Source organism: Crocuta crocuta, unplaced genomic scaffold (genome assembly GCF_008692635.1).
Source record: "Crocuta crocuta isolate KB4526 unplaced genomic scaffold, BGI_CrCroc_1.0 scaffold812, whole genome shotgun sequence".
Taxonomy (NCBI): domain Eukaryota; kingdom Metazoa; phylum Chordata; class Mammalia; order Carnivora; family Hyaenidae; genus Crocuta; species Crocuta crocuta.
In genome coordinates this window covers 542380-569792 of record NW_027530976.1, presented here as the reverse complement: position 1 = coordinate 569792, position 27413 = coordinate 542380, and the positions used below count along the sequence as shown (strand labels likewise).

At 36.3% G+C, this 27413-nt stretch overlaps 1 protein-coding gene across 3 annotated transcripts in view; it reads right to left on the bottom strand.

Moving 5' to 3' along the window:
- Positions 1–27413, bottom strand: part of CHL1 (cell adhesion molecule L1 like) — a 78556-nt gene that overhangs the window by 38932 nt on the left and 12211 nt on the right. For 2 of the 3 annotated variants that reach the window (XM_077770157.1, XM_077770159.1), the window contains exons 4-9: positions 16854–16976; positions 15591–15761; positions 14595–14642; positions 12090–12210; positions 7195–7379; positions 1880–2011 (exon numbers count right to left, since the gene is read on the bottom strand). In XM_077770157.1, the coding sequence (XP_077626283.1) occupies positions 1880–2011; positions 7195–7379; positions 12090–12210; positions 14595–14642; positions 15591–15761; positions 16854–16976 (780 nt within the window). The remainder of the gene's footprint in view (positions 1–1879; positions 2012–7194; positions 7380–12089; positions 12211–14594; positions 14643–15590; positions 15762–16853; positions 16977–27413) is intronic. The other variant, XM_077770158.1, reaches the window with a different exon arrangement.

Here is a 27413-nt window from a genome sequence, read left to right as displayed (position 1 = left end):
TTACTCAGCTATTTTTTATTTACACTTACAGCACAGATTTATGTGTCTATTGATTGACTCCCCCCACTAGAATGTCAGGTCCACAGGAACAGGGTCAGTTCATTTTATTCACTGCTACCTTCCCAGCAATAAGGCCAGTCAGCCCTGGCACAAAGAAGGCATTCAATAAAAATTACTGAATTAAGAATTGATCTGTTAAATATGAATTATCATACATCCACTAAAAGTATTCATTTGAGGATTCAAAGTAATATATGAATGTCCTTCAGAAACAGCCAAGTGCCATTCAGATATATAGTTTTATGATTTTATGTTCCAGATAATCCCTATTTCTTATTTTAGCATCCTTACCATTCTTTAAAAACAATTGTTTTTCTTTCCCTCTGATCTACCTGAAGCCTTATCATTCATTTGTTAGTTTGTTCTCTAAAGAGATGAGGAAATAAAAATCTCAAATTTGAAGATTTCAATAATGAGGGCTAAGGTTTCCCGAGTTCTTGCTATGTGACAACAATATTAGTAAAGTAAATAGTAAAATACTTTAGGAGTGTCCCTGTCCTGAGCATTCTTTGCATGGTGTTTCCTTTAATCCACGTAACAACCCATGAGTTGGTACAATTTTTATGCCCATTTTACTGATGAGGAAGCAGATTTTAAGAGTGTAACAGGCCCAATTACACAACTAGTAAATGATAGAGTGTAGATGCAAACACAGGCATTCTGGCCCCAGAGTTTATAGACTCTCATAATGTTGTTCAGATAAACCAGTGTCCTGGGTGCTTGAACACAATAACCTCATTCCATCACAACCAACCACGATTAGCTCTGTTGTGCTGTGAAAAAAAAAAAAAAAACAAAAACAAAAAACTAAAGCTTTGTGAGGGTCAGTAGACAACTCAAGATCATATTCATGGGAAGGTGCACAGCCTAGATGGGACCCCAGGTCTATGAACCACCAGATGTCTATGCTTGATATGATGGGTCCAGGACCAAAATAAAAAAAAAAAAAAAAAAAAAAAAANAAGAAAAAAAAAAAAAAAAAAAAAAAAAAAAAGAAGCAACATATATATATATCTCAGTGATATAAATGCTCAAAATTAAGCCAATCAGTTGACAAATAAGATTTATTCTATTTTAACAAAGACATTCAAAATGGCAAGAGCTGTAGGTGCAAATTGCAGATTTTTGGACTTCTCAGAGTTCTATGCTGGAACATGGATGGGAGAATAGGGAGAACCAGCCTGTAGCCCTTGTGCATCCCTGCCTTTCCATGCCCAGCTCATTTGGGATGGCTGAGAGTTGACTAGGCAGGGATTTTTCTGGTCTTGGGTACTCCTGGAGCTCAGTCAAGAACATGCAGGGAGCCAGGGATGGAGGCATGTGTACAGGTCTCTTTGGCCCATGAATTTCTCAATGTCTTTGGCAGACATGACCAAAGAATGGCCAGAGCAGGTCCTTATGAAGAACAGAACCCAGGGCCGGGGGTCACTGTTGCTTGGGTCTAAGGGAAGTCCTGACTTTATAACCATGTTCTCAACCACTAGGTCGCTGCGTTAACTTCTCAGGGAGAAGGAGAGCAATGGGATTTTCTCCTTGAATTCTCATTCTCCTTCAGTCACTTTACTTTTTTAACCTTATTTTTATATATAGTTAATAAAATGACCCAACGAGTACAAATGTTATTTATTGCCTTTCCATAAATGTAAGCATAAATCAAAATGCTGGGAAAGATTCAACTTTGGATTTCCTGCCTAGATCTGTCTTGATGGTCCAGCCACTTTCCAACTCCCATCTTACACATAATCAGGGTGTGGGCCTATCAGCCGTCAGAGCACACCATGGCCTCCAGCACTGCATCACAATTGGTATTTTCACTTACTGTCAATCGGGGAGCCATTGACCCTCCACTTGATTGTGGGCTCAGGCTCTCCTTCTGCCTCACACAACAAGATACCGCTGCTCCCAGTGCTATACACACCACTCTGAGGTTTCTTTGTCCAGCGAGGAGGCTCTGGAAGTAAAGTGAAGAGATCATAAGTGATTTTAACCTTGCCAGAAGGTCTGAAAACGTTAAGTCCTGTGTTTCTATGATGCGCCAGCAGATGGCAGACACAATAAAGTGTTTCACACTAGCTCTTTTTTGTAAATGTTCTGTCAGGCAAGGTGGACACAGTTTTCTGTGTTAGAGGGTGTGTGCATGTGTGGTGTGTGTGCATAATCTAATATGGACTCTTAGCATGTATAATAAAATTAACATGTATACCATCACTTTGTTCAGCATCACAAGTACCTACCTCATTAACAGAAAGTGAAGGAGGGATAAGCAGATGGTTAAGTTTATTTAGTGCTGGCGACGGCTTATTTTCAAGCTGCAGCAAGGCATCTAAAAAGGCTGATATTTGATACATGTATCTGGAGAATTTTTAAATGAACTTGAAGTGTTCAGCATTTATTTTATATATTTCTTAATGACTTTGTAGCATTTATATACCCATACCGATATCAACTATCTATCTTAGAAATGTGAGAAACATTATTTTCCTAGAGATTATCTTTTTTGTAACACAGGGAGAAGAAAGCCTAAAAGCTACATTTAGCTTTTTGTCCTGAAAACAATGGAGGAAAAATGTATTTAAATTACTTGCATCTTGGCATGTCCTATTGCTCCAAAATTGTAATTCTAAGTGGTGTTTCAGTGCAGAATGAGACATTTGTCTTTAGTGGAAATATTACTGCCATGTCTTGTCACCTTAAGTATATTAGTATGTCAGGAGTGAATAAAAGATTTAGATTAAAGTGTGGATGGTTTGGATAATTTGATTCCAGAGAAAATTGCACAACACCTGCAGGTAGTCATTTCCATCAAGTGTTGCTTGGTTATTTCCCCCAAGACATTTTTGGATTTCCATTTTTAGTCAAAACAGAACCTCTCTTAAAGATACATATATGCGAAATGAAAAAAAAAAGTTACGTAAACTTCCTTTTTTTAAGGGGAAAGAAAAGGATTATGTCAAAAGAAAAAGCCTATAAAGTCATGAAGAAAAACAAAAATATACAAATAACCCTGCAAATTCAAATCCAAGAAAGGGGTGTACCCTATTAATTATATTTAATTATTTAAATATTTAGTATTTAAATTTAATATTAAGTATTTAATTATTTAAAGTAAATATGTGTATTCATAATCTACAATCTGTAAATATTAGTCGTTTAAGTCAAAATGCAATAGTCCAAATTATAAACTGTGAATCATATAGATTCACATTCGAGTTAGGGAAAAAAAAATCCAAGAACATGAAACTTTCCATGTTAAAACAGCAAACTAATATTATTGCTTTCAGAGCAAAACTTAAATGTAAAAACATAAATCATAGGGATGTAATAAATATATAGCATGCTGTAGTCAATAATACTGTTTGCACATTTGAAAGCTGCTAAAAGAATAGATCTTAAAAGTTCTCATCACAAGAAAGGGATGTTATTGCTAGTTAATTACTATTTTATTAATTTAGACCACTGATAGGAACCAAGGCCACATTGCTTTACCAACTTTCACTCTGTACTTCCAAGTCCAAGCTCCTCCAACATCTATCCACTGGAGGGTGATACCAAGAGGTTTTATACATTCAATCATCGCTAAACTTTACTTTAACCCTTTTGAACAAACTTTCTTTATAAATGCTCAGGCATTTGTTTGATCCTTCTCAGATAAATACAGAGCCACGGTGGAATCTCACCCTTCCTGTGTCTCCTCTGCTGGCACGAAGAGAACAGACACACGTGGAATAATTACGAGGTGAATTGAAATGATTGATCCCCAAAGACTCCAGTGAAAAAGGCATAGGGGGGAATGAAGGAACATTGGATAGGAGGGAATCACTGACTTCTAGTAATTCAGGGTCTCATCAGGGTCATCATCAACCAGGGTCTTGGTTGAACATATTTAGCTAGTTGCTACTTTGTTCACAAAAGAATGCAGACTGAGCCTGAGGACATTGGCTATGGATCAGGGTATTTTTGGTGAATGAAGTTAGGCTAGGGACACCCAGGGAGAGAGAACAAACAGATGTTTNAAAAAAAAAAAAAAAAAAAAAAAAAAAAAAAAAAAAAAAACCTCAAGAGAAAGGAAAAAAAACCCCACTTAAAATGGAAAACATCACTGAATCCCATTCTTTTATCGATTATCCTAAGATATGTGGTAACTGATGAAAACAACTCATGTTGCAACTTTACTCATTTTGTCATAATTGTATATAAAAAAGATGATAATTTCCCTATGTTGCTAAAAAGTGAGATGCAAATGACTGAAAATTTAGAATATAATAAGCAAGTTAATGAGAAACATTTATCACTGGAAGGAAAATGCAGTAAAATAGGAACTTTGGTTCCTATTAAACAACACAGAGCTATTTTCTTAGTAACAGATTCCTACTAAATACCTATATTTTATTAAATCAAAATTGTGAGGTTTGTTAACCTTGGATTTAATTGTAACTTCTTAGAAAAAATAGTTCATTTGAAAACAAGGCTTTCTTAAGTATATCAATGACTGAATTGCATTCCAGTTCATGGTATCTTTTTTAAAATGCAAGACAATTATGGGTATATAATTATATATAAATATTTTCCTATTACACTAAAATTAAAAGTTTTAAATAGTTCAAAAGTTTACAACATGAGAGTGCTGGAAGTTGGTGGGGGTTTATTTTTAAATAATCAGTTGAAATGTGATTATGGTCATATTCGGATTTCTGGATTTAGAATGTTTAGATGTCATTTTAATATATCTCTTTTTATTGAATGCATACTATTTATAGCATAGATATCTAGAAAGGATAACAGTGCCTTATCAAGACATCCTGATTGTTTTTATTTACTTGTATTAGAGAATTTGAAAATGCACAGTCTTTATATTTAGGATGTTTTAACTTAAATTACAGAATTTGACTGTGGATAGTAATAAAGAAGAAATACCACATATACAGAGACTATAATACATGCTTTTACTTAAGCACAAATGGGTGCTTTCAGAATGGACTTGATTTTCAAAATTCACAGTTGCATTGCTTCATGATCATATGGTAATCCTTGTTGCTTAATTTGAGTTTCTAAACGAGAGAGAGAAAAAAAAAAAAAACGGAAAGAAGATACAGGAAGGTAGAAGACAACTGAATTAAAGTAAGCTCATCCGTGCGTATGATTAATGAAGGTTGTATTTCTTGGTTTCACACTTAAAAAAGAAAAGAAAAAAATGACTTCTTGAGCCCAGTTTGCTTTTCACTTGGCATGTGTGAAAAGAAACTCCTAAAACATACAACAGAGGGCACATTTAGTAGCTTCTCATTAAGGAGAAAAGATTAAATGTTCCTAATAAAAACATAATTTACATCTCAATAGTGCTAATAGCTGTTTTATGAATAGTGAGGACAATTCGTCCAGGAAACCTATATTCCTTTGGAGTCCTATAGTCAACATTTTGAATTGCATAATTAAGTTTACATCCTTCATTTTTTTTTTTTCTTTGCAACCCTTGCAATTCTTTTGAAAGCTTCAGTCTTATAGTCAAGAAAACCATGGCCAGATTGTTAAAATATTCAGCTACTGTAGCAATGTTCCAGCCATCTGGAAGGATTTCTAATAGTCAGCAATTTGGAGTAGGAGCGTTTAACAACTAGACATGTCTGGTTTGTAGATATGTTTGCACCGGGGCAGGGGTAGGGGTTACGGAAAAACATCCCTGTTGCGTGCTGTAGCCGATTTATGTAGAAGCATCAAATGAAGAAAAAAGAAAAGAAGCAGCAGCAAATGATGACTAAAAAATATATACATATAAACATCTCAAACTCTTCCTTTCTGAATTTCTTTGTGGATAATTTCAAATCAGAGGAATATATCACTGATGGCAGATGTTGATATTTATGTATTATATTGAGATTTCACCTATATAGGTTTTGCTTTTGTTGATTCAAAGAAAATGATATTCTCATCTTTGGTTTTCCATGCTTCATAACTTCACTAGCCATATACATTGTGGGTGAGGTCTTGGAAACATGGCGTTATTCCAAACAGCAGCTAGACTAAAACAATTATCTTAAGGTTTACTTGTAAATGGAATCTGTGTCTAAATCTTCATTTTTTTCTCATTAATTAAAACAGGTAGCCTTTTACTTAGATGTTCCTTGTGCAAATTTAAGGTTTAAGAGGTAAACATTATTGGAATATAAATGGAAATGCTAGAGCATCAGTTCACTAAATGGGACCCTGAAAGAGACAATTCCTTTTACTAGTTAAGCCTTCACAGCACTAAATGAGTACAAATGCAGTAATCAATCCATTAATTTGATCAATTCAGTCAACCAAACCATAGATAAGAGACTTCAGTGTAATTAGACCCATAGAAAACAGGGTGCATCAATTAGCTTCATAAGATGCCCAAATAAACCTTACTTGCAGGGCAGGTACAGCCCCAAAATCCACATTGTGTGGCTTCCCCCCTTTTTAAATGATGACATCATGGCCTACTTATTTCTATGAATACAAGAAATAATAGTGAAACCTCTATTGAACAAAAGGCTTGGGTTTACAAAGATGACTTGAATATAATGTGTATTTTGCAACTTTTGATAAAAAATTAATATTCACAGCACCCAGTCTACTCTTTCCCCATAAGTAACATATTGAACATCATGTGAACTCAAGATATGGACCCAAAAAAATGTATTTAGGAAAGAACTAAGATAATTTGTCTAACACCCTCTTTTCTTTGAGGAAGAAAGTGAGGACAGAAAGGCAAAGTAAACTGATCAAGGACACAGCAAGTTAAGCACAGCACTGGGAAACAAACTCCAAGCTTTTTCTCAAGCTCATCGTAATAATTTCTGTCTTTATACTGCTTACTTCTATGATTTAATATCATGCAGTGTCATATGTATAATAAAAGTTGTGTGGAAGTCGTGTGTTTAATCCCTAACATGAGATCTTTTCTTGCTGTTTGTCCCTTTTACAAGGTTTTGCAGAGTAAATGTCAAATCTGGTTAACTGAAGTATAATATAGTCCAAAACCCACTTTAAAAATAAAAGTTTAAACAGCTTACCTGTTTTAACATATATGCTTTGGAAATACAGGTCCACTACATATAGGAATTCATCTTTTTTTTTTAATAGAAGAAAAATAAATCAACATGGGGAATGTACCTTCTACTATAACATGAAAATCATGAGTGGTTGATCCTAAGAAATTGTTGGCTGTGCAGCGATAATTCCCTCTGTTCCAGTAGGAAACATTCTCTATCTTCAAAGTGTTGGTATGATTTTCTTTTGTTTCACTTCCTTTGGGTAAATCACCACCTATTTTGTTCCAGCTGACCTTTGGAGTTGGCCTGCAAAACAGTAAATAAATGATAAACTTTTTTTAAACTGCAAAATTAAGTTCAGAGAGACTCACAGGATACATCACTTAACATACGGCTTTTCTACATGCTCTCAGAGTTCCAGTAAGTGACAATCAGCCTTCCTAGTACACGGACCTGCACACCACCATCAATGCTGAACATCAGATCGGATCCGGTCTCTTTTACTACAAGCTCCTTTCCTGGTCTACTTTCATGGAAATCATGTTTCTTTTATTAAGAGGGCTAACTATCTATAATAGCTGAATCAGTAAGTAGAAATAAAGGGTGGGTAATTGGATCCACAGAAATATTAAAAGATTTTTTAAAGTTTTTAATATTTGCAAGATATATTGCAGGTGTGAAACCTCCTTGTAGGTGATTTGAAGTGGCTAGAAATAATAGCCCTCCTCCCTGTATGAGTTTGAAAAAACAAGATAAAGTAGGACTCAACAGTAAGCAGAGGAAAATGATACCCTCTAAGTCCAAATGAAACTGATGGTGGAGAACATAGCTCAGATGTGATAGCCATAGGTGATGGCTGGACCGAGAATCAGCCTGGTTTAGGGCAAGGTGGGCTTTGCACAGACATGCCTACCCCCAGGTGGCTTTCTTCCTTTACTGGAGAATAGAGAAAAGTGTGTATGAGGAGGATGAGGCGAATGAATCACATCTCCCTTGCATAGAAAGATGAGATGACCCAAGCAAAACAAAACAAAACAAAAAACTCAAAAATCAAACTAAACTAAAACCAAACTGATAATGTGTCATAGATTAAGAGGATAACTCTCTCCACCTTACGGAAGAAAACAGTAGTGGGAATCAAGGCAGCTGGGTTTAAGAAAAATCCCAGCTCAGGAAAACCAGAGAAGCAGAGGATGGGTGCCCTTTATGACTTTTGTGATTTAAAAATTATGTGGAAAACACCAATGGCTGGAGCGCTTTGGTGGTTCAGCCTGATGTTAAGCATCCGATTTCGGCTCAGGTCATGATCTCAAGGTTTATGAGTTTGAGCCCTACATCGGGCTCAGTGCTGACAGCTCAGAGCCTGGGGCCTGCTTCAGATTCTGTGTCTCCCTCTCTCTCTGCCCCTCCCCTGCTCACATTCTCTCGGTCTCTCTCTCTCAAAAATAAACAAACATTAAAAAAATTAAAAAAACAGAAGAAAACACTGATGGCTGATATTAACTGATTTTTTTAAATTTCTCCTCTCTGGTTGGGTTATATGACTGGAATAAACTTAATTTTGCTATGTTTATTGATGCTGGTTTTCCTTGCTCTATTTATTTTTATTATGAATAGCTACAAGTTACTGACAGGTTCTAAAGATGGGCATTGTTATCGTCACTTTATCAGTGAAGATTCTATGTATTTATTTATTTGTTTGTTTATTTATTTTTATCAGTGAAGATTCTAAAGCTCCAAGAAGTTAATTAATTTACTTCATGTCACTGGGGTAATAAATGACATGTTAGAACTTAAGTTTGTCTAACAATAAACTTGCTCTTTTCATCTCTGTGTTTTATTATATTTATGATTTTTATATCCCTTTTCCCTTACTAACTGTCTATTCTTGGGATATATGCTTTTAGCTGAACTAAATAGTTAGTAGTTAATAACTGAACAATGACCTCATTTATTTCATTAAAAGAATTCCATTATTATGCAAAAAATATATAGAAGGTAAAGAGGTAAGTCTCTTAATTTACACACATTTGGTCTCTTCCCCTCCTCCATTCAAGGCTCAAGCCTTTAACCTGCCTTACAGATCTGGAACCACACTTTATATTTGACCAGGCTGAGTACAGGGCACACTTCTGTGGGAAACAGTAATGATGTGCAGACAGGCGGCTGGGAGAGGATATTAGCTGGCGGCTTCCTGAGCACACCACCTAACAGGATGCAGAAACTCAAGTCTCCTAACTGCTTACTCTCCACGCCATCTGTCAAAATGGCAATTCGCCAAATTACAGGCTGCTACGGACCTCAGTTCCTTCAAACCATTTTTTCCATGAGTTCATGCTTTAATAGTGCAAGCATCTCACTTTCTGCAAGATTCTACAGGATCCTCCCTCCTTCCCTCCCTATCTCCCTCCCTTCTCCCTCCCTTCTTCCTTCCTTCCTTCCTTCCTTCCTTCCTTCCTTGCCAGTCCTTGAAAACCAGTCTAATCCTTTATACCAATCCCTTGAAAGAACAGAATAAAATGATTATCTACAAGTAGCAGGTACACATGAGACCTAATTTATCTGTACAGACATAGCTCTCCTATTCGAAGAATGTCCAGCTATATTCTTGTCAAATTTTTCCTTTCCTTTAAAATTTAAGGAACATTTACTAACAGCATTTCAGCAATAAAATTTTGAGGGAAAATATACTGCTTAACCCCCTTTTTAAAAAGGTTTATGTATTTATTTTGAGAGAGAAAGAGAAACACGAGGGGCAGAAAGAGGCAGGGAGAGAGAATCCCACACAGGCTCTGCACTGGCAGCTCAGAGCCCAATGAGGCACTCCATCTCACCAACCATGAGATCATGACCTGAGCTAAAACCAAGTGTCAGATGCTCAACCGACTGAGATACCCAAGCACCCCTTAATCCCTTTTTATATACAAACATACACTATCTCATACTCTCAAATTTTGTTCCGGTCCTTGTCCAGCAAATTTTTGTTAGTATACTTCCTTGTTCTTCCTACATTTTTATAGTGTAGCACCTTGCAACAGAATCACACCTACCTTAAACTCAAGAATTTGCATGATAGAGAGGGAAGAAAGTGAAGAAACAGTTTGAGACCAATAATCAACAGAGGGAAGCGACAATACCCCCCTCTAATCCTAATGAAGCTTCCACAGGGTGTGAGCGAGATTAACTGGCACCTCCATGTGCACTTTCCACTCAGTGCCTACACTTTTGAATGAGATTCAGTGTCATTTTAACTATTCACAACTCCTGCCTTATTCACAGGATCTATAGGTTCTAACCCCCCTCTCTCTCACACACACACACACACACACACACACACACACACACACACATCAGTTTCTTTATGAAAGTTTTCCTGTTTTAATGAATAGTATCAACATTTTCATTATGACTAACCATTTACTGAAATATAGACTACAGGACAGTTCAGCTCATCAGCTTCAGAAACAATGCCATACTTTGTTTCCTCCCTCCTCCACCTCCAACCCAAATTGAACAGAACCGTTCATTTGGTTGAACTGAAATACATTAAATCTAGAGGTAGTTTAGGAGACAACAGGATGGAATTCCAGCTCCTCTTTACACTGAGCTTGAAGAAGTTCATTCAAGCCTCTAGGCTTCATTTACCTAATCTGCAAATGGGAATAATGACTGCCTTGAAATGTGCTGAGCATGAAAGGCGCTAACACATGTCAAGTGCAAACTCCCGGGCCTGCCACATAATGAACAACGTCCTAGTTCTAGTACTTCTGTTACTACAGAACATTATGATTTAAAAACTTTTTTCTTCCACAAAACCCTTGAGTAGCATTTCCATTATTTTGAAAATCCATGCATTTCCCAGTCAAGTCCAGAGGTAAATTATGGCATTTATGGGAAATAAGGAAAAAATAATCACTGAAGTGCTCACGCTGTCCAAAGAGTCAACCACGAACACCCTTGAACCCTGAAAGAACTGAACTGCTGCCACTGGAAACACACACGAAGAAGAACAACAGAGCAGGTGGTTACCATCGTGATCCAATCTAAACCTGGGCTGCCATCTTCGCACATGATACGGAGACCAAACTTCCCGAACAGAGGTCATGCCACCTCTACCCTCTACCTCATTTACCTCAACTACGCGTTGGCAATTTCAAACACATATGCCACCTGTATATCTTTGCTAGATGGAAAGACACATGTACAAAGCTGAGGGGCTGCAAAGCTATTAAAATTGTTTTTTTCTTCATAAACCAATTTAAAATCACCCATTCAGGATATATGCTGAATTATGAATGAATCCAATTTTTTAAATTTCGAATCCTAGTTCGCCAACCAGGTGCCCCGCTATAAGAGGCCCTTGACTAAGTATTAAATAAGATGGTCCTTATTTACAGAGACTTAGGATATTTACTCAATAAATGTAACATTTTCAAGAGATGACCGAGTGAAATTTCTTTAGCTGTTTTTTGGAGGATTTGGAAACATGCGCTGATTTTTCCAATGAGAAGAAGCTGAGTTAATTATATTTTTAGGTGCGTTCTCTAAAATTACATGATCTGGACCTCCCTGTATGCAAAGGGCAGCAGGGTGAAATAAAAGATAAATAAAGCTCCTTGCAACCTGGAAAGCAATAAGAATCCATAACATACAAGGAGTGGGGCAAAATATGACAGCAGACACAAAAACCTGGCACCCTCAGTAAGAGACTGGCAACTAACAACTTCAAGCTCTGAGGATGGTATCCCCGTACTGACTTAGGTAAGGAGAATGTTGTCATTGTCACCTCCATTCACACTATCACAAACTGACAGAGCAATCTAATTAGAAATCAATCTCAGTCACAGCCTGAAGTTTGTAAAGTGAAGTGCAAATTACTTCCTCCAGAAAAGTAGTAACAGAATTTTTTTAAAGAAATCATTTAAAAATGTGTATGTAGGATTAACTGCTTAACAAAAGCATTATTCTGTGTAGAAATGGATGGACAAAGTCATGAACAGAGGTCAAGTTACTCACAGGCCTTCAGCAAAACACTCAAGCAGCAAGGTGTCCCCTTTGAGGATGGTAATAGAGGACTCACTGCCACTTTCAGGAGGTGGCAACAGCAGTCTGGGTTTTCTTTGCTTGATCGAATTTGCTATAATACAGAAAAGAAAAATCATATATTTATTTTCCAAATGAAGATGGTTAAAATCCTGTGGCACTAAATCTTTCTTAAAACATACTTAAAATATATGTACCTATATGCTCCTATGTATATATACATAGATATATATTTAATATATTGCCATTTAAATAGACTCCATTCTTAGCATGAAGCATGGACTGTCCCTCAGATGCATTAACTTAGTGTAGCACCAAGTTTTAAGAAGGTCATGACTTAACACATACCTTCAAATTTCGCAAGTTCAAGTATGGTTCAAGATAATTAGATTTTTTTAAAAGTTTATTTAGAGAGAGAGAGAGGGAGAGAGCACAAGTGGAGAAGTAACAAAAACACACACACACACACACACACACACACACACACACACACACACACAGAATCTGAAGCAGGCTCCAGGCTCTGAGCTGATAGCAGAGAGCCCGATGTGGGGCTTGAACTCACAAATGGTGAGCTGCTTCACAAACGACCTGAGCTGAAGTCCACCACTTAACCCACTGAGCCACCCAGGCACCCTCAAGATAGTTTCTTGATGAATGTCCTTAGAAGTTAACTGAGAGCCTATGAATTTTATATTCTACAGTTTAACCATACCTTACCATGTCTAATGGCTGTGTATGTATTTGAATTTAATGTAGTATGCCAAAGTATTTTATAAGATTCTTGTTATAATATAGCTTCCTTAGCCTTGCTCCCAGAAATTCTGATACAGGAAGTCTATGGAGGACACCATGGATCTATGAAGTTAGAAGGTTCTTTAAGGTGATTCTATTTACAATCTCAGTCCCTCAAAGAACACACTGTTTTAGGGAATGATAAGCAAGCAGTTTCACTAACTATGTATTGAAATGTTCCACTTGTTATATCCTCAAGAATGCTTTTCAAATACAACGGCAAATGAGGACTTTCATTTTCAATGTCATTTTTAACATCATTCCCAAATGTTCTCACAAATTGTTTTTTGTCCATCCAATGTCAATGTGACTTGCATGATGTGAAAAGTGTAAACAGCTGACATTCAGAGCAGAGAAATGAAAAGCCCTGATAGCAGTGTACACGTATTATAGCTTCCTTACAAGTGTCAGTTTATCAAAAAATAATTGTTGAACACACACTATATGCAATTATTTTTACTGAGGGATGTAAAGATACAATGTACATGTCTAGGTTATTGACCTCAATGATAATGAAGTTGGGGGGTGTATATTTAATCAGTCCACCTTCAAACTGAGAAGGCACTGAGCCCTCTTTCCGCTCTTCTGATGTTGACAGTGTATCAGATATCCAGATGATGCCACTGGCCCTGATGACAGGAAGAACATTTGTAAATGATTCTTATTGTGGAAAACTAAGTACATAATTCAGGTTCACTCAGTCATCTTCCATACAACACTAGTTCTAGTACCTGTTCTGTAGGGGGAAAAGTGTAATATTTCACAGACAAATGAGTTTGTAAAATGCTGCAAACTATATACTTAGATTTATAGCCCGATATTAAATATTCTGAGAAGTCTTATGAGAAAAATGACAATTTAACTTTCTTAAACTGAGTGTTAACTCTACTTCTGTTGAAAGTCAACTATTTCTTTTTTCTATCTACATGTAACAACTATCAACCAAAATGTCACTCAACAATGACAGAAATCTTGGGAAACCCAAATGTACATATTTGGGGGCACCTGGGTGGCTCAGTCAGTCAAGCCCCCCCTTCAGCTCAGGTCATTATCTCACAGTTCATGAGTTTGAGCCCCACATTGGGCTCACTGCTGACAGTATGGAGCCTGCTTTGGATCCTCTGTCTCCCTTTCTCTCTGCCCTTCCACTGCTCATGTTTTCTCTCTCAAAAATTATAAATAAACATTTAAAGTATGTATATGTATATGTATATATACATACTGGGGCGCCTGGGTGGCTCAGTTGATTGAGTGTCTGACTCTTGATTTTGGCTTAGGTCATCATCCCAGGGGTGTGGAATTGAGCCCTGTGTTGAGATTCTCTTTCTTCCTCTCTCAGCCCCTCCACTACATTCTCATTCTCTCTCTCTCTCTCCCTCTCTCCCTGTCTCTCAAAAATATGTATGTGTGTGTGATGGTATGTGTATTTGTCTATGTGAATTATATTATATATAAATATAGATACATTTGCATAGTGATGAATTTATAAATATCACCCCTTTGCTTATATTTTTGGAAGGAGGGACTTTTAGAAACCTCTATGCCAAGAGGTTTTCTTTTATAGAAATATTAGTGTTTTAATATATTCATGAACAAAGTAACAGAAAATATTTAAGTTTTGAGATGACAATGAGCTACAAAAGGTAAAAATAAATGCCCACACTCTTCACGTGATCAACTTACCCTTGGAACCAATTTCTGTGGATGAACTTGAGTCATTAGCATGCCTTACTGAAATAAAAAAAAATTAAAGAAAAAACTCACAAACACAATGGTAGATGCGGATATCAATAATGAATGAAAAGCTACAGTTTTGTCTAAGAAAAATTACAAAGTGAGATATAACCATGCTTCACTATAACATCATCTTTGGGGATATATTTGCAAAAAATTATAATGAGCTTAATCTTGAACTACCACAGAGGAGTCCAAGGTCGAGAGGACACAATTACAGCTCTATTACAGAGAACTGCGGCTGCCAAAAGTGACGCTGTAGTGAAGACCTGGCAAAGTGTATCTACACATGACAATGAAAAAAAACCATGAACCAAATTAGACAATGGAATGGTAATGCCAACTTCCGACTCTCCCAGAGCCAATTATGCAGTCAGTGAACTGTCGGGGATTATCTCTGTCCTTTGAATCTTATGGTTCTTTCTCCCACTAATGACTTTTTCCCATTTGGGAACCCAGAATGGCATCTGCAGAATCAAGCAGGGAAGAGAAGCAATTCAAATAACTTCGCCAATTTGGGAAGAACAACAAAGCCCGATGTGATAAAAATTATAATATTCATTCCTTTTATTTTTAACTCTCTTTTTTTTTCCTACAATTTCAGCCTGCTAGTTACTCAAGATCACGATGCCTCAAAGCCTGAGACTTGCATCAGAGACCTTAGAATGTCATTGTGTATTTCACCCACTGCAAATGACCAGATCCTGCAGACCTCAAATGAAATATACTTGTACTGTGAATTGAGACTTGATTTTCTGGCTCTGAGAGATGAGCTGCTGTAGATCTGCAGCTGCAGATGTGTCTTTCATCTGGATGGAGTCTCTGGAGTTGAACTAAACAATGGCGAAAATATCAACTCAGCTTTCACCGGTTTCAGCCAGAATGAAATTACAGGCACATTTGTATTCAGCATTCACGATGGAACGATAAATTATTTGGACTTACAACTGTTCACTGTTAGTTTCATTGGCATTTTCTGCACAATAGTCCTCAATCTTGGGAATGCGGCAAAGCAACAGTAATCATTTCGACTGTCTTTTTCTTCCACATTTGCAAAGTACAGATCTCCCTTTTGACTCATGTATACTCTTTCATCCTGTTTGATGTGTTCTAATTCTGGAAAGAAACATCTTGTCGTTAACAGGGGCAACTGTCCTTTATTGTGCTTCACTCCCCTTCTTTATTTTCGTTTCTTTCATATCATTTCATTTCATTTCGTTGCTCATGCTTGCTCTTCCTATTCCTTACAAGTCTGGTCTTAAAGCAAGAGCAATGAGTGAGAAGTAAAAAGTAAATGAAAACAAAAACAAAAAATGACAACATATTCCCCGGGAGCGTGCTTTCCACCATCAACCAAAGAAACTCACTGGTGGACGACCATTCTGGACAGTCTACCACTCCTTACCATCTAGGATGCTACTTCTCTACTGGCTTATCTGCAAACTGGTCCAATTGGTCCAATCAAACAGATCTCCCCAAAACTTGTGTGTAAGGTATGAATCTGTCTTTCCTGGATGCAGCCTGGAAACTTCTAGAGTGATGGAAGTCTGAAATGTTTGGCTGCAGCCAAAAATAGTTCGTTTTGCTTTCTTCCAAGTACTGTACAAATATCATTTTTCTCTATGCACCACAGTGTGAAAACATTTAGGGCACAATGTGAAGGCACATGCCAAAGAACTTTGAAAGAAGCTGGAGTTTCAACATGAGAGTTAATACAATATTTTTGGCAGATTAAACACAAAGGTTCATACTAATTTCTCTGTGGGTCACTCTATGTAGCAGGTAGAACATTATTACATAGAAATACAAGGCTAGCAACACAGATCCAAGCCATTCTCAACTTTGACATGGATTACATCCCAAAGATAAGTAACTTGTTTGGAATGTAGACAGCATTTTCTTCATAGACATACATTACCATATCAATAGCCTCTACTCTTTCAGATGTGATAAAATCAAGACATACAGCTAAGAGTTTTCTAGTGTTTTTATGTATATCCTTAATAGAATATTTAAAACTTGGAACACACTCTACAGATGGATATAATTTTCTTAAAAACGATTTCATTCCACATTGATAATGTGCTTTTTTTTCTTTTTTCCACATTGATGATCTTATATTATTTTAAAATATTTCTTCTACTAGCATATCTGACATGATGCATGAAATTAACAGGTCTCCTAAGGATGGAACAGAATGGTACTTACCAATATTCATCCAATAAATGTGTAAAGGTGGAAGGCCTTTGGGAGGGTTGCACGGGAGGACAATTGGATCTCCCTCCTCCACTTCAATAGGGTCAATTTTTTCTTTTGGGAATTTTGGAACATCTAGTTTAAAAAACATTTAAGACAGTATTTTAAAATTAACTTTGAATGTTACATGCAATAATATATTAACAGCTTCTTTTTAAAAAATAGAGCATGTTTAACAAATTCAGTGTCCCAGATCTTGGTTCTCATATCTCCCCTGAAGAAGAAAGTACTGTTAAGAATCTTACAGAACTTTAAAATTGCTTCTACATTTTGCAAGTGAAGACAACAAATAATTTTTTGCTAGGTGACATCAACTGGCAACAATATACTTGTGCTTATTTCTCTGCACTGAGGAGCAAGTTCTGCGTCATAGGATTCACTGAGTTAAGATCTGACAGATAAGGTATTTTTTTTTTATTTAAACAGTGTGATTTATTTTCTAGGCAGATACATATTTTCTCTCTCTGGCTTTATTGTGAAACCTTTGAATGTAATGGGCAAATATTCCATTCAAAGCATAAACAAACTAAGTTAAAAATTCAAAACCCATGTGGGGCAAATGATATGAATACAAAAAGCCAAACATGACCATTTTAAGTGGCTAAGAGAATCTTCCACATTGGAATCACTCCCAGAAAATAAAAAATTTAAATGAAATGGAATTGATGTAGGAAAGGAGACTTTGAAATATTATAACATTTTGGTTTTTTCCCCCCATGCAGGAGGGAAGTTTCCTGAGAGGGCAACACAATTACAATGGGAATAGAAGTCACAACTATGCAGAATTTGAAATGTTTATTTTTATGAAATTATTTATAAAATAGTTTTCAGAACATTTAAAATGTATTCTGCCTGAACACTATGTTGATACCTTAAGATTTTATTAGGGGGCTTTGAATGATAGAACTAATCAAGCTTTTATGGAAGGAAAGGACTTTACGAAGGATTTATAATATTGCTGGCTTGATGGAATTTGTTAGGGGGTGTTTCATCTCTATATTTCATTCTTAAATGGGGGCTCACAAAAGATAATCATTATTCTTGGAAGTCTAGAGATATACTCATTTACTGTAACATTTCTTCTTGAGAAGCTTTGTGCGTTTTCTGTGTATTTATTCCCTTGACCCTCAACCCCGACCCCAACTCCTTAGTGGCTGAAGGAATTTGCTGACATTTCTCTTATTGGTGCACCAGCTGGTTACACTGAATTGCTTTTTGTATAAATTCAAGGACCCTTCAAAGCTCAGCACTGCAGGGCAGTGGATTATATACAGTGTCTGTGCCAGCTTGGAAGCCGGCTTGGGACATGTGACTGTCCTCAGTCAATTCCTCTTGGTCAACCATTGTGGCGGATTTCTCCCAGCAAGGCTGGAAACGTATCTGAAATGGCAACTATCCTGGCATCGTGCTTTGGAACTAGCTAGCGTGAATTTTCCACCAAAAGAGAGGAAAGCATGTTTAGGACATTCACTATGGTACAATCTTATAGATAAAATATCAATGCCATCTATTTGGTAATGCTTTAGCTTTGACTGAGAACTAACGCTAGACAAGTCATTTTGTAGAAAGTATACACCTTATGCAAATAATATGTAGCCACTTACAAAACTATTAGGTGCTCAAAGCTCCTAATTCAAATCACTTATTTAGTGTCACTTGCAATAACTGAAGCCCCATGTTCATTGGTACTGAAGTTAACAGTGCCTTTAGATATCTACTGAATCTGTTTATACTCAGATAGAAGGGGCAATAGAGGAAGGGGAACACAGATTAGCAAATGGAAAGTGCCTGCAATCCTGTTTTATAACAAGCAAACTTTACAATGCCTTACAGGAATACACAGTTTTCTGGGTAATAGCCATTGTAAAGCAGCTAATTAATAAGATATATAAAGCCCTAATTAGGGAGCTGCCCCCTCAGAGTATTCAGAAAAATCTAATGATTCAAACAGATAGTACTGCCAGTGAAGCACTATCAGCCATGCATTAATTAAATCTAGATTATAAAATTCTAATTCCAAAGATGTACATATGTAATTCAACTGGCTTCCAAGGCATCAATAATAAAAATAAAGTAAAATTTTAAGTCTATCAAAACCTTTAGCACATACCATAAATCTTTGGAATAGCTTTTGACCAAAGATGAAATTAATATCAGGAAAAAGTGAAGAACATTTATATATTTAATAATTTAAGGTCTGAGAATAGATTTTATAAAGACATTAATTTGTCAGTATTTTTTTATGGTCCTCTTCTTTGACTTTGAAACTATTTAGTAAGTTTGATTCCACGCTAGAAAGTGAACATTTTAATGGCCACACATAAATGTGGAATTTAATTACTATAACTCAACAGCAGGCATGAAGCTTATCTTAACTCAAATAAAGAAATGACTTGACTCCATTTAAAAATAACTTCAACCAATGACTTTTGCTAATTGTGTTTCTCTGGTGATAAACATGAGCATTGTTGAGTTTGGACAGATGCAATACTTTTTAAAGTGAATTGTAAACAATTATTTTTCTTTTGTGTAAGGCAACTTCATTGCTTTAGCTTGCCAACATATTTTAAATGACTGTTCCATCAACAGCAAAAACGCAGCCACTTAATTATGTTGCAATAACACTGGACTTAACCATGGAATGGCCTCTCTGCAAAGGAAGCAGAATCTACTTGTATATTAGTATCTATTTAAGCAGAAGTTTAAGAATGTTTGGAAATCCCATAATAACCCAAGTCTACATGAAGCCAATTTCCTTTATATATAATGTCCCTACCAGTCTATCTGCATTAGGAAATCAAGCATTTGACAGCGCCCATCTATTTTACTACTCTCCAATAAGCTTGCAGTTACAATTCAGTGTTGTGGACAAATTGCTAGTAACAACTCCAATGGTACAGTTTCCCGAAAACCCAGTCAGAATCTAGCAGGAAAACGCTTTTCTAGAAACTAGTTAGCTGGACAGCAAGCAGTCTTCTTACTGAAACTATCAATATAAAGCAAACTAGCAAATACAAAATTTCTAAAACCTCTGCAAGCTGAGATGCTGACCAGCAGTTTTGAAACTCACCATTTCAATTCTTTCAACCTGTGATACCGAAAAAATAACATCTTTGCACTTGAAATGCAGATGACTTCTAAAAAATATTTTGTATTTAGAGAAAAGTGTAAACTGGTTTCTGGCCCAAGCACTATAACAAACTGGCTATGTAGCTTCAGACCAGTAATTTTAGCCTTTTGTGCCCTCATTTACTTTTCTCTGGGATCCTAGAGTCCTTTGAATTCATTTCTCTAGGCTCCTTGAAAGACACACGGGGTTAGAAGTTTCTTAAGGGCAAGGCTATTATAAAATCTAAGCTGTATAGTCTCACCATGCCAATATGCTTAACGGTAAAGAGTAGTAATGAAATAGCCCAAGGATAGTTTAAATTATTACAAACCATACTAACTAAACCACTTAAATGAAAGTGATTAAGGTGACTTTACCACTATCAAGTTATGTAACTGCAGACAATCTCTGGCACACAAGTAATCACATCAAGTCTTCTTACACTATCTCTCTGAGTCTCATACTCTGCTGCCAAGGTATTTCCAACAAAAAAGTACAACACTTTTCAGCTCATCTACAAGATGTGTCACCTGAATGATCAAAGCATAGGCAACACTGTATAGGATTGGGGTTACACACATGAACTCTGGGGCCAGCTGCCTGGGGCTGAATCCCAGCTTCATTGCTTACTTTGTGATCGGCACCTGTTACTTCAGTTTCCTCATTCAAACTGTAAAGACACCCAATTCACTGATTTGTGCCAAAGTTTAAATAAACCATTTCATATAAATCAATTAAATAGCATGGGGCACTTAAAAATTATTCAACACATGTTGGCTATTGTTCAAGTATTTTTACTTTGCATGATTCACCCAGCTCTATTGTAGAGAGATGAGATGGGCAAAGGGACATACAGCTTTCTTCTGCTCTGTCTTCTGATTTTCTCTGTAGCCTACATTTTAACAACTTCTGTAATTCTATGCAAATATTTGGAATTAGTTTTTACAGAGGAGGCAGAGAGGGAACCAGAGGAAAGAAACAGTATGTATTTCATGTAGAACCTATGATTTAGTGATACTCCTCCCTGTAACTGGGCAAACCTTCCGATGCCATAAAATTTTGTCTATTTTTAAAAAATGTTTATTTGTTATTTTTGAGAGAGACAGTGCACAAGCAGGGGAGGGGCAGAGAGAGACACACACACAGAATCCCAAGCAGGCTCCAGGCTCTGAGCTGTCAGCACCCAGAGCCCAACGTGGGGCTCAAACTCATGAACCATGAGATTATGACCTGAGCTGAAGTCAGATGCTTAACTGCCTGAGCCACCCAGGTGCCCCAAAATTGTCTCTTTTTAACCTTTCTTTCTTTCTTTCTCTTTCTTCCTTCCTTCCTTCCTTCCTTTCTTTCTTTCTTTCTTTCTTTCTTTCTTTCTTTCTTTCTTTCTTTCTTTCTTTCTTTCTTTCTTTCTTTCTCTCTCTCTCTCTCTCTCTTTCTTTAGAGAGACACAGAGAGAGAGACCGAGAGAGAGGTATGGGTGGAGAAGAGATGGAGGGAGAGAATCCCAAGCACACTCTGTGTTGTCACCACCGTGAGATCATGACCTGAGCTGAAATCAAGAGTCAGATGCTTAACCAACTGAGCCACCCAGATGCCCCATAGAACTTTATCTATTTTGACTTATCTCTTTGTTTACAGGACTGGACTGGTGAGTTTTTGAGTGCCTTACATTTCTATTCAATGGGTTTGCCAAATTGGTACAGTCTGACATCATTATGATGAATTCATCACACTGGGCTCGCATGCTATATCATCCCTAAGTCTAGTTTCCATTTGCAAAGGAATTTAATTGATTCCTATTTCCTGTTGAGTACCCCATTAATCCATTTAGAGCTACGGAGAATTCACATTGCCTTTCAGTCTATGAGCTCATAATGAATTCATGCTAAGGAAGAAGACCCAATCCAGCCCATGTCATTCCAGTCATTTGCACGACATGACAGATGAGAGGAAAATCCTCGGTCTTAATTAAGCCTGTAAAACTCAAAGTTGCACTCTCAACAAATTGATCTTCTTTAGTTGGTTTGCATATATCAGGAAGAGAAATTAGCATATGCTACCAGATCCTGCTTTTGCTACTCTACCCCTCCCACATCTGAGCAACAAATAGCCAAAGGATGCCATAAGGGAATTGTCCTGAGGAATCTGAGGAAGCTACACAAATGTAGAAGGCAGCAGGCCAGAAATTCTAATTGGTTTCCATTAAAACAGTATATAAAGAATTGCATCCCTAAGCTGGCCATTTCCAATATTGTTTTAATAGTGTGTGGAAATTGCTTTCGTGCTTTTATTCATTCTTTTATTCTTCAGCCTATGAATTGATAAATAAGTCACTGATAATATGCATTCAAGCAGCATCTGGAGGCATACAACAAAAGAAGAATAGCATAGCGTGACATCTTTCCCATTTTTAAGCATCTCAATTAGTATACACACAACTAAAAGACTCTTCCAAACAGTATATAACTAAATGTTTTAAAAACTCCAGAGAAATCCAGTGGATTTCCTTAAAAGTATTATCTGTAATAACCAAAAGTTGGAAACAATCCAAAGGGACATCAAGTGGTGGATGGATAAACTGTGGTACATCCATACAATGTAAATACTATTCAGCCACAAGAAGGAGTAAACTACTGATAAATGCTACAAGGTGAGTAAACTGTAAAAAGACACTAGGTGGAAGGAACTAGATGAGAAAATCATATATAGTATGATTCTGTTTATATGAAATGTTCAGGAAAGAAATGTACTGAGGCAGAAAGCAGATTAGTGACTGACTGCCTAGGGCTGGGGGTGGGAAGAGAGAGTACCTACAAATGAGTATATGGAATCTCTGGGGGATGATAAAAATGTCCTAATACTAGATTATGATGATGATTGTACTAAAAATGTATTTTAAAAACTAAATGATTTTGCACTTAAAACCAATAAAATTTACGATATATAAATGACACCTCAAAAAGTTGTTTTAAAAAATCAGAAAGAAAAATTGCTATAGGCTGAGACAGAGTAGGAATGGTCAGTGGAGAAAGCTGATCTGTTCTGTGAAGGATGGCCAGTACTGAATAGCCCAAACAGTATCACTTATATCATCATATCAACCACTGGTGGTTGTCAAATTAAGGCTAGAAAGACCCTTACCTTCTTCTCAGAACTACTCACCACATACACAGGATAGAAGTTTCTTGAGGACAGTCTTTGTTTTGTTCACTGCTATCTCTCAAATTACTAAAAAAGTGGCTGGCACATGAGGGGAGCTTAATAAAGACATGTTGAATAATTCACGGACTAACTCTCCATGCCATATTGTGGAAAATCCATTTAGTTAAGTGATTTTTCCCATGTTTGAAAACAGTATATTGTGTTTGTTTGGTTGGTTTTACTCTTTCGTTCCCTAGCAAACTCAACTGCAGTGTTATTGAAAGCATAAAGCTGAACAGCCTGTACAAAGGTTTCTGTTTGTAAAAAATTATAATGGGATTTTCAGTTTCTGTCCTTGTGTAAAACTTAGGGGGCTAAAAAGCCTTTAAGGTTAGTCTAATGAAAACCTTAAGAAATCAGAGATGAAACCCTAAAATTCAAATCACAAAGCTTCTATCTATAAAAAAAAAAAAAAAAGAATTGATTCTCTACAGCTTAAGAAAAGAATCAATTGATAAATGTTGTAGGAAACTTGAAATGGTCTCTGAATTTTAAACCCCAAAGGATTGGGATGGCTATCCCCCTCAACATAGAAATGATTGCAGAAAGCGGTTAGACGATGAAGTAATTTCAGGAGAGGCTGGAAATGATGCATAAGAAACCTAATTTATTTTGCTTTTTTCTACAGCAGCAGAAAAACAGAGCAATTACCCACTGCATAGCTCACATCCAAATCTCATCTCTTCACTGCAATGCTAGCCGATTCTGGCCAGAATTATCCTCACAATGCTCATGACTTCACCTGGTCTGCTTCGATAATGAGAGAAAATATTTTTTAAAACCCTTTAATTGCAGAATCTTATACTAACATGTGCCATTTCGTTCTCTGCAATAGGTCTAGACTTTTCCTTTGTGTCTCCATGGCAACCATCAGAGTTCAGGTTGGGGATCGTGCTAATGCCTTGCTGTCTACAACAGATTTTAATATCCCTCTTTCTTACATACCTTATTTAACTTATTTCAGTTAATTAGATAGGTTACATGGTTGTAGTTAGACTACAATATATGGTTTTATAATATAAACTATAACACGACTATAGCTACATACTTACAGATAATTTTATCTGTCTAGTTTTATGATCACAACCACAAATTTCATGGTAAGAACTTCTGATTTAGAATTCATGAACATCTACTAGTGAATGTCATTTCAAACCTAAATTCCTGTGGTCAGTTTCCAAGTTTACATGTCACTATTTTTTCCATTACTATGCTATAATACCTTACTTAATAACCCAGTACATCTAATTTAGACAAGTAAATATGGTACTTATAAATATTGCATATATTAAAAAAGCCATTTGCAAAGAATAAAAGGAAACAAAGAAATACAGCTAACACTCTTATCTACCACCCACCGTACAAAAATCATAGTATCACATTACCTTTCTGTTTGGTGCTGAATCCATCCACTCCCCATTCTAATAGAGGTAACTACTATCCTAAATTGTGTTTTCTTTCTTCTTTTTTTTCCTTGCAATTCTTTTTTTTAAGTTCGCTTATTATTTGTTTTTGAAGAGAGAGAAAGAGTGCAGGAATGAGGGAGGGGTCAGAGAGAGAGAGAGGGAGAAAGAGAATCCTAAGCAGGCTCTGCTCTGTCAGCATGGAGCCTGATGCAGGGCTCAAACTCACGAATACTGAAATCATGGCCTGAGCTGAAGTCAGATGCTTAACCAACTGAGCCACCCAGGGGCCCCCAAAATTGTGTTTTCAACATTATTTTGTTTCTCAGTATACTTTTACCACATACAGTTATCCTCCTAAATAATAATTTATGTGCCCATATTTTTCACTTCTATTAATAATAAAATCATATTGTATGTATCATTCCAAGATTTGCTCTGATTATTCAACAAATTCCTAAGATTCATCAACTTTCACTGCTGAGTAGTATTTTTTGTATGACTATACCATAGCAAGTTTATTCATCCAATCATGGGTACATTCATGTTTTTTTTTTCCAGTATATTTTTAATACAAGCAATGGTACCACAAATATGCCCAATAGACACGGATGAGTGGCACACAGATGAGGAAGGAAATGGAATAGCCAGGTCACAGGTGAGAGCATCTTCCATTTGGGGGGGGCAGGGGGCTGACAAATACTTTCCACAGAGCAGGAAAGTCCACCTGCAACAGTAGTGTGTATGAATTATGGGAGCCGCACATTCCCACCTAAAATTGTTACTGTCAGACTTTGTAATATTTCCCAACTTTGTGGGAGCAAATGCTTTTACTATGTGAGTTACAGTAAATCTATTTCTGATTACTAAAGGTGATGAGCACATTCTCATATTTTGATTGGCCATTCCAGTCGGAGGTACAAATCTATGTCTTTTATCACTTCACTTTTTTTCCCCCTATAGGTTTATTAAATTATTTATAAATACATAATATTATTTTCAGTTATATTCATTGACACTGATTTTTTTTCCTGGTTGTGGCTTCTTTTCACTTTCTTCCTGTGGTCTTTTGATAAAAAGGGGTTCTGAAAATCAAATGTAGTCAAATTGCCCTTAGTGATTTATTTAATGGAGCTTTAGTATGTCTTGTATAAGAAAACATACCTACCCTGCAATCATAAATACATTGTTTGAGTCATTTTCTAATTTTTAAAAATATTTTTTCTATTCAAAGTTTAGGTTTTAATCTACCTGGGATGGATTTTTTACATAATTTGAGATAAGACTCTAAATAAATGTATCTCTACATGGACAATCAGTTGGAAGGAAAGAAGAAAGGAAAGAAGGAAGGAAGGAAGGAAGGGGAAAAGAGAAGAAAAAAAGGAAGAAAATACATGCTAGTGTTTTCATAGTGCTTTCACATGTACAAGGGTTTGTTTCTGGGTTCTCTGTGCTGCTCCATTTATATAATCCTATGCAAAGCCATATTGGTTTAGTCACTGAAGTTTTACATTGAACCTTGTTATCTGATAAGGCCAAGTCCTCTTGACTTGTTCTTATTCTTCAAGATTTTCTACAAAATTTTTCCTTTTGCTTTTCAAATTTATTTTTGAAAATACATTGAATGAGCTGGTCACATTGCATAAACATGTAAAAAACAAACTAGTGACTGGATTTGAATCATTCATTTACTGAGTCATGGAGAGTTGACATTTTAGTTTTACTAAGTCTCCAAGTCTATGAAAAAGGTATATTTTTTCTATTTGTCTAGATCTTTTAAAAATATTTTTCAACTATAAAGGTTTCACACCTCCTTGTTGGATTTATTTTCTGCTTCTACATTATTTTATCCGAACAATTATTTTAGAGTATATTCTTTTGCCTTAAGTTAGCTCACGCATTTTCATCTTAAAACTATGTTACCTAAAAACCTTAAATCACTGGGGCACCTGGGGGGCTCAGTAGGTTAAGCATCTGATTTTGGCTCAGGTCATGATCCTGGAGCCTGCTTCAGATTCTGTGTCTCCCTCCCTTTCTCTGCCCCTCCCCCAATTGTTCTCTCTCTCTCTCTGTCTCAAAAACAAATAAACATTAAAAAATAAAAATATAAAAGCTTCAGTCATTAATTTTCACCCCTTCTTTTCTAACCTGTGTTTCTAAGATGAAAAATATCTGTTTAAATAATGCTTTGGCTGCCTCAAGCATGTTTTGTTATGTAGAATTTCTACCACTGTCCCTTCAAAGTATGTTTCATCTTCTTTTGCCATTTCTTATTTGACCTATGAATTTCTTAGACATTTGTTTATTACTTTTCAGAGATATAAACTTCTCTAATTTTGTTGCTATTATTGATTTATAACTCAAGTGCATTTGGGTCATATTTATTTCACAGCTAATATGTCATCAAATATTCAAAAAAAATGGATTCTGCAGTTCTAGGTGCAACATTCTATACGTGTTCATTAGTTGGAACTTATAACTGGGTTCTTTAAATCTTCTACGTACTTGCTGATGTTTTCTCTGCTTGAACTACCAAAAAATAAAACAGAGATTTTGATATCTCTCATTATTATGATGGATTTATCTATTTCAACACTTACAGTTCTATTTTTGCTTCAAATATTTTAATATTACATATGCCCAGGGAATTAATCTTCGGGAAGCCTTTTAGAAATAAATTCTAGGGGCACCTGGATGACTTAGTTAAATGTCCGACTTCAGCTCAGGCTATGATCATGGTTCATGAGTTCAAGCCCTGCGCCAGGTTCTGTGCTGACAGCTCTGAGCCTAAAGGCTATTCAG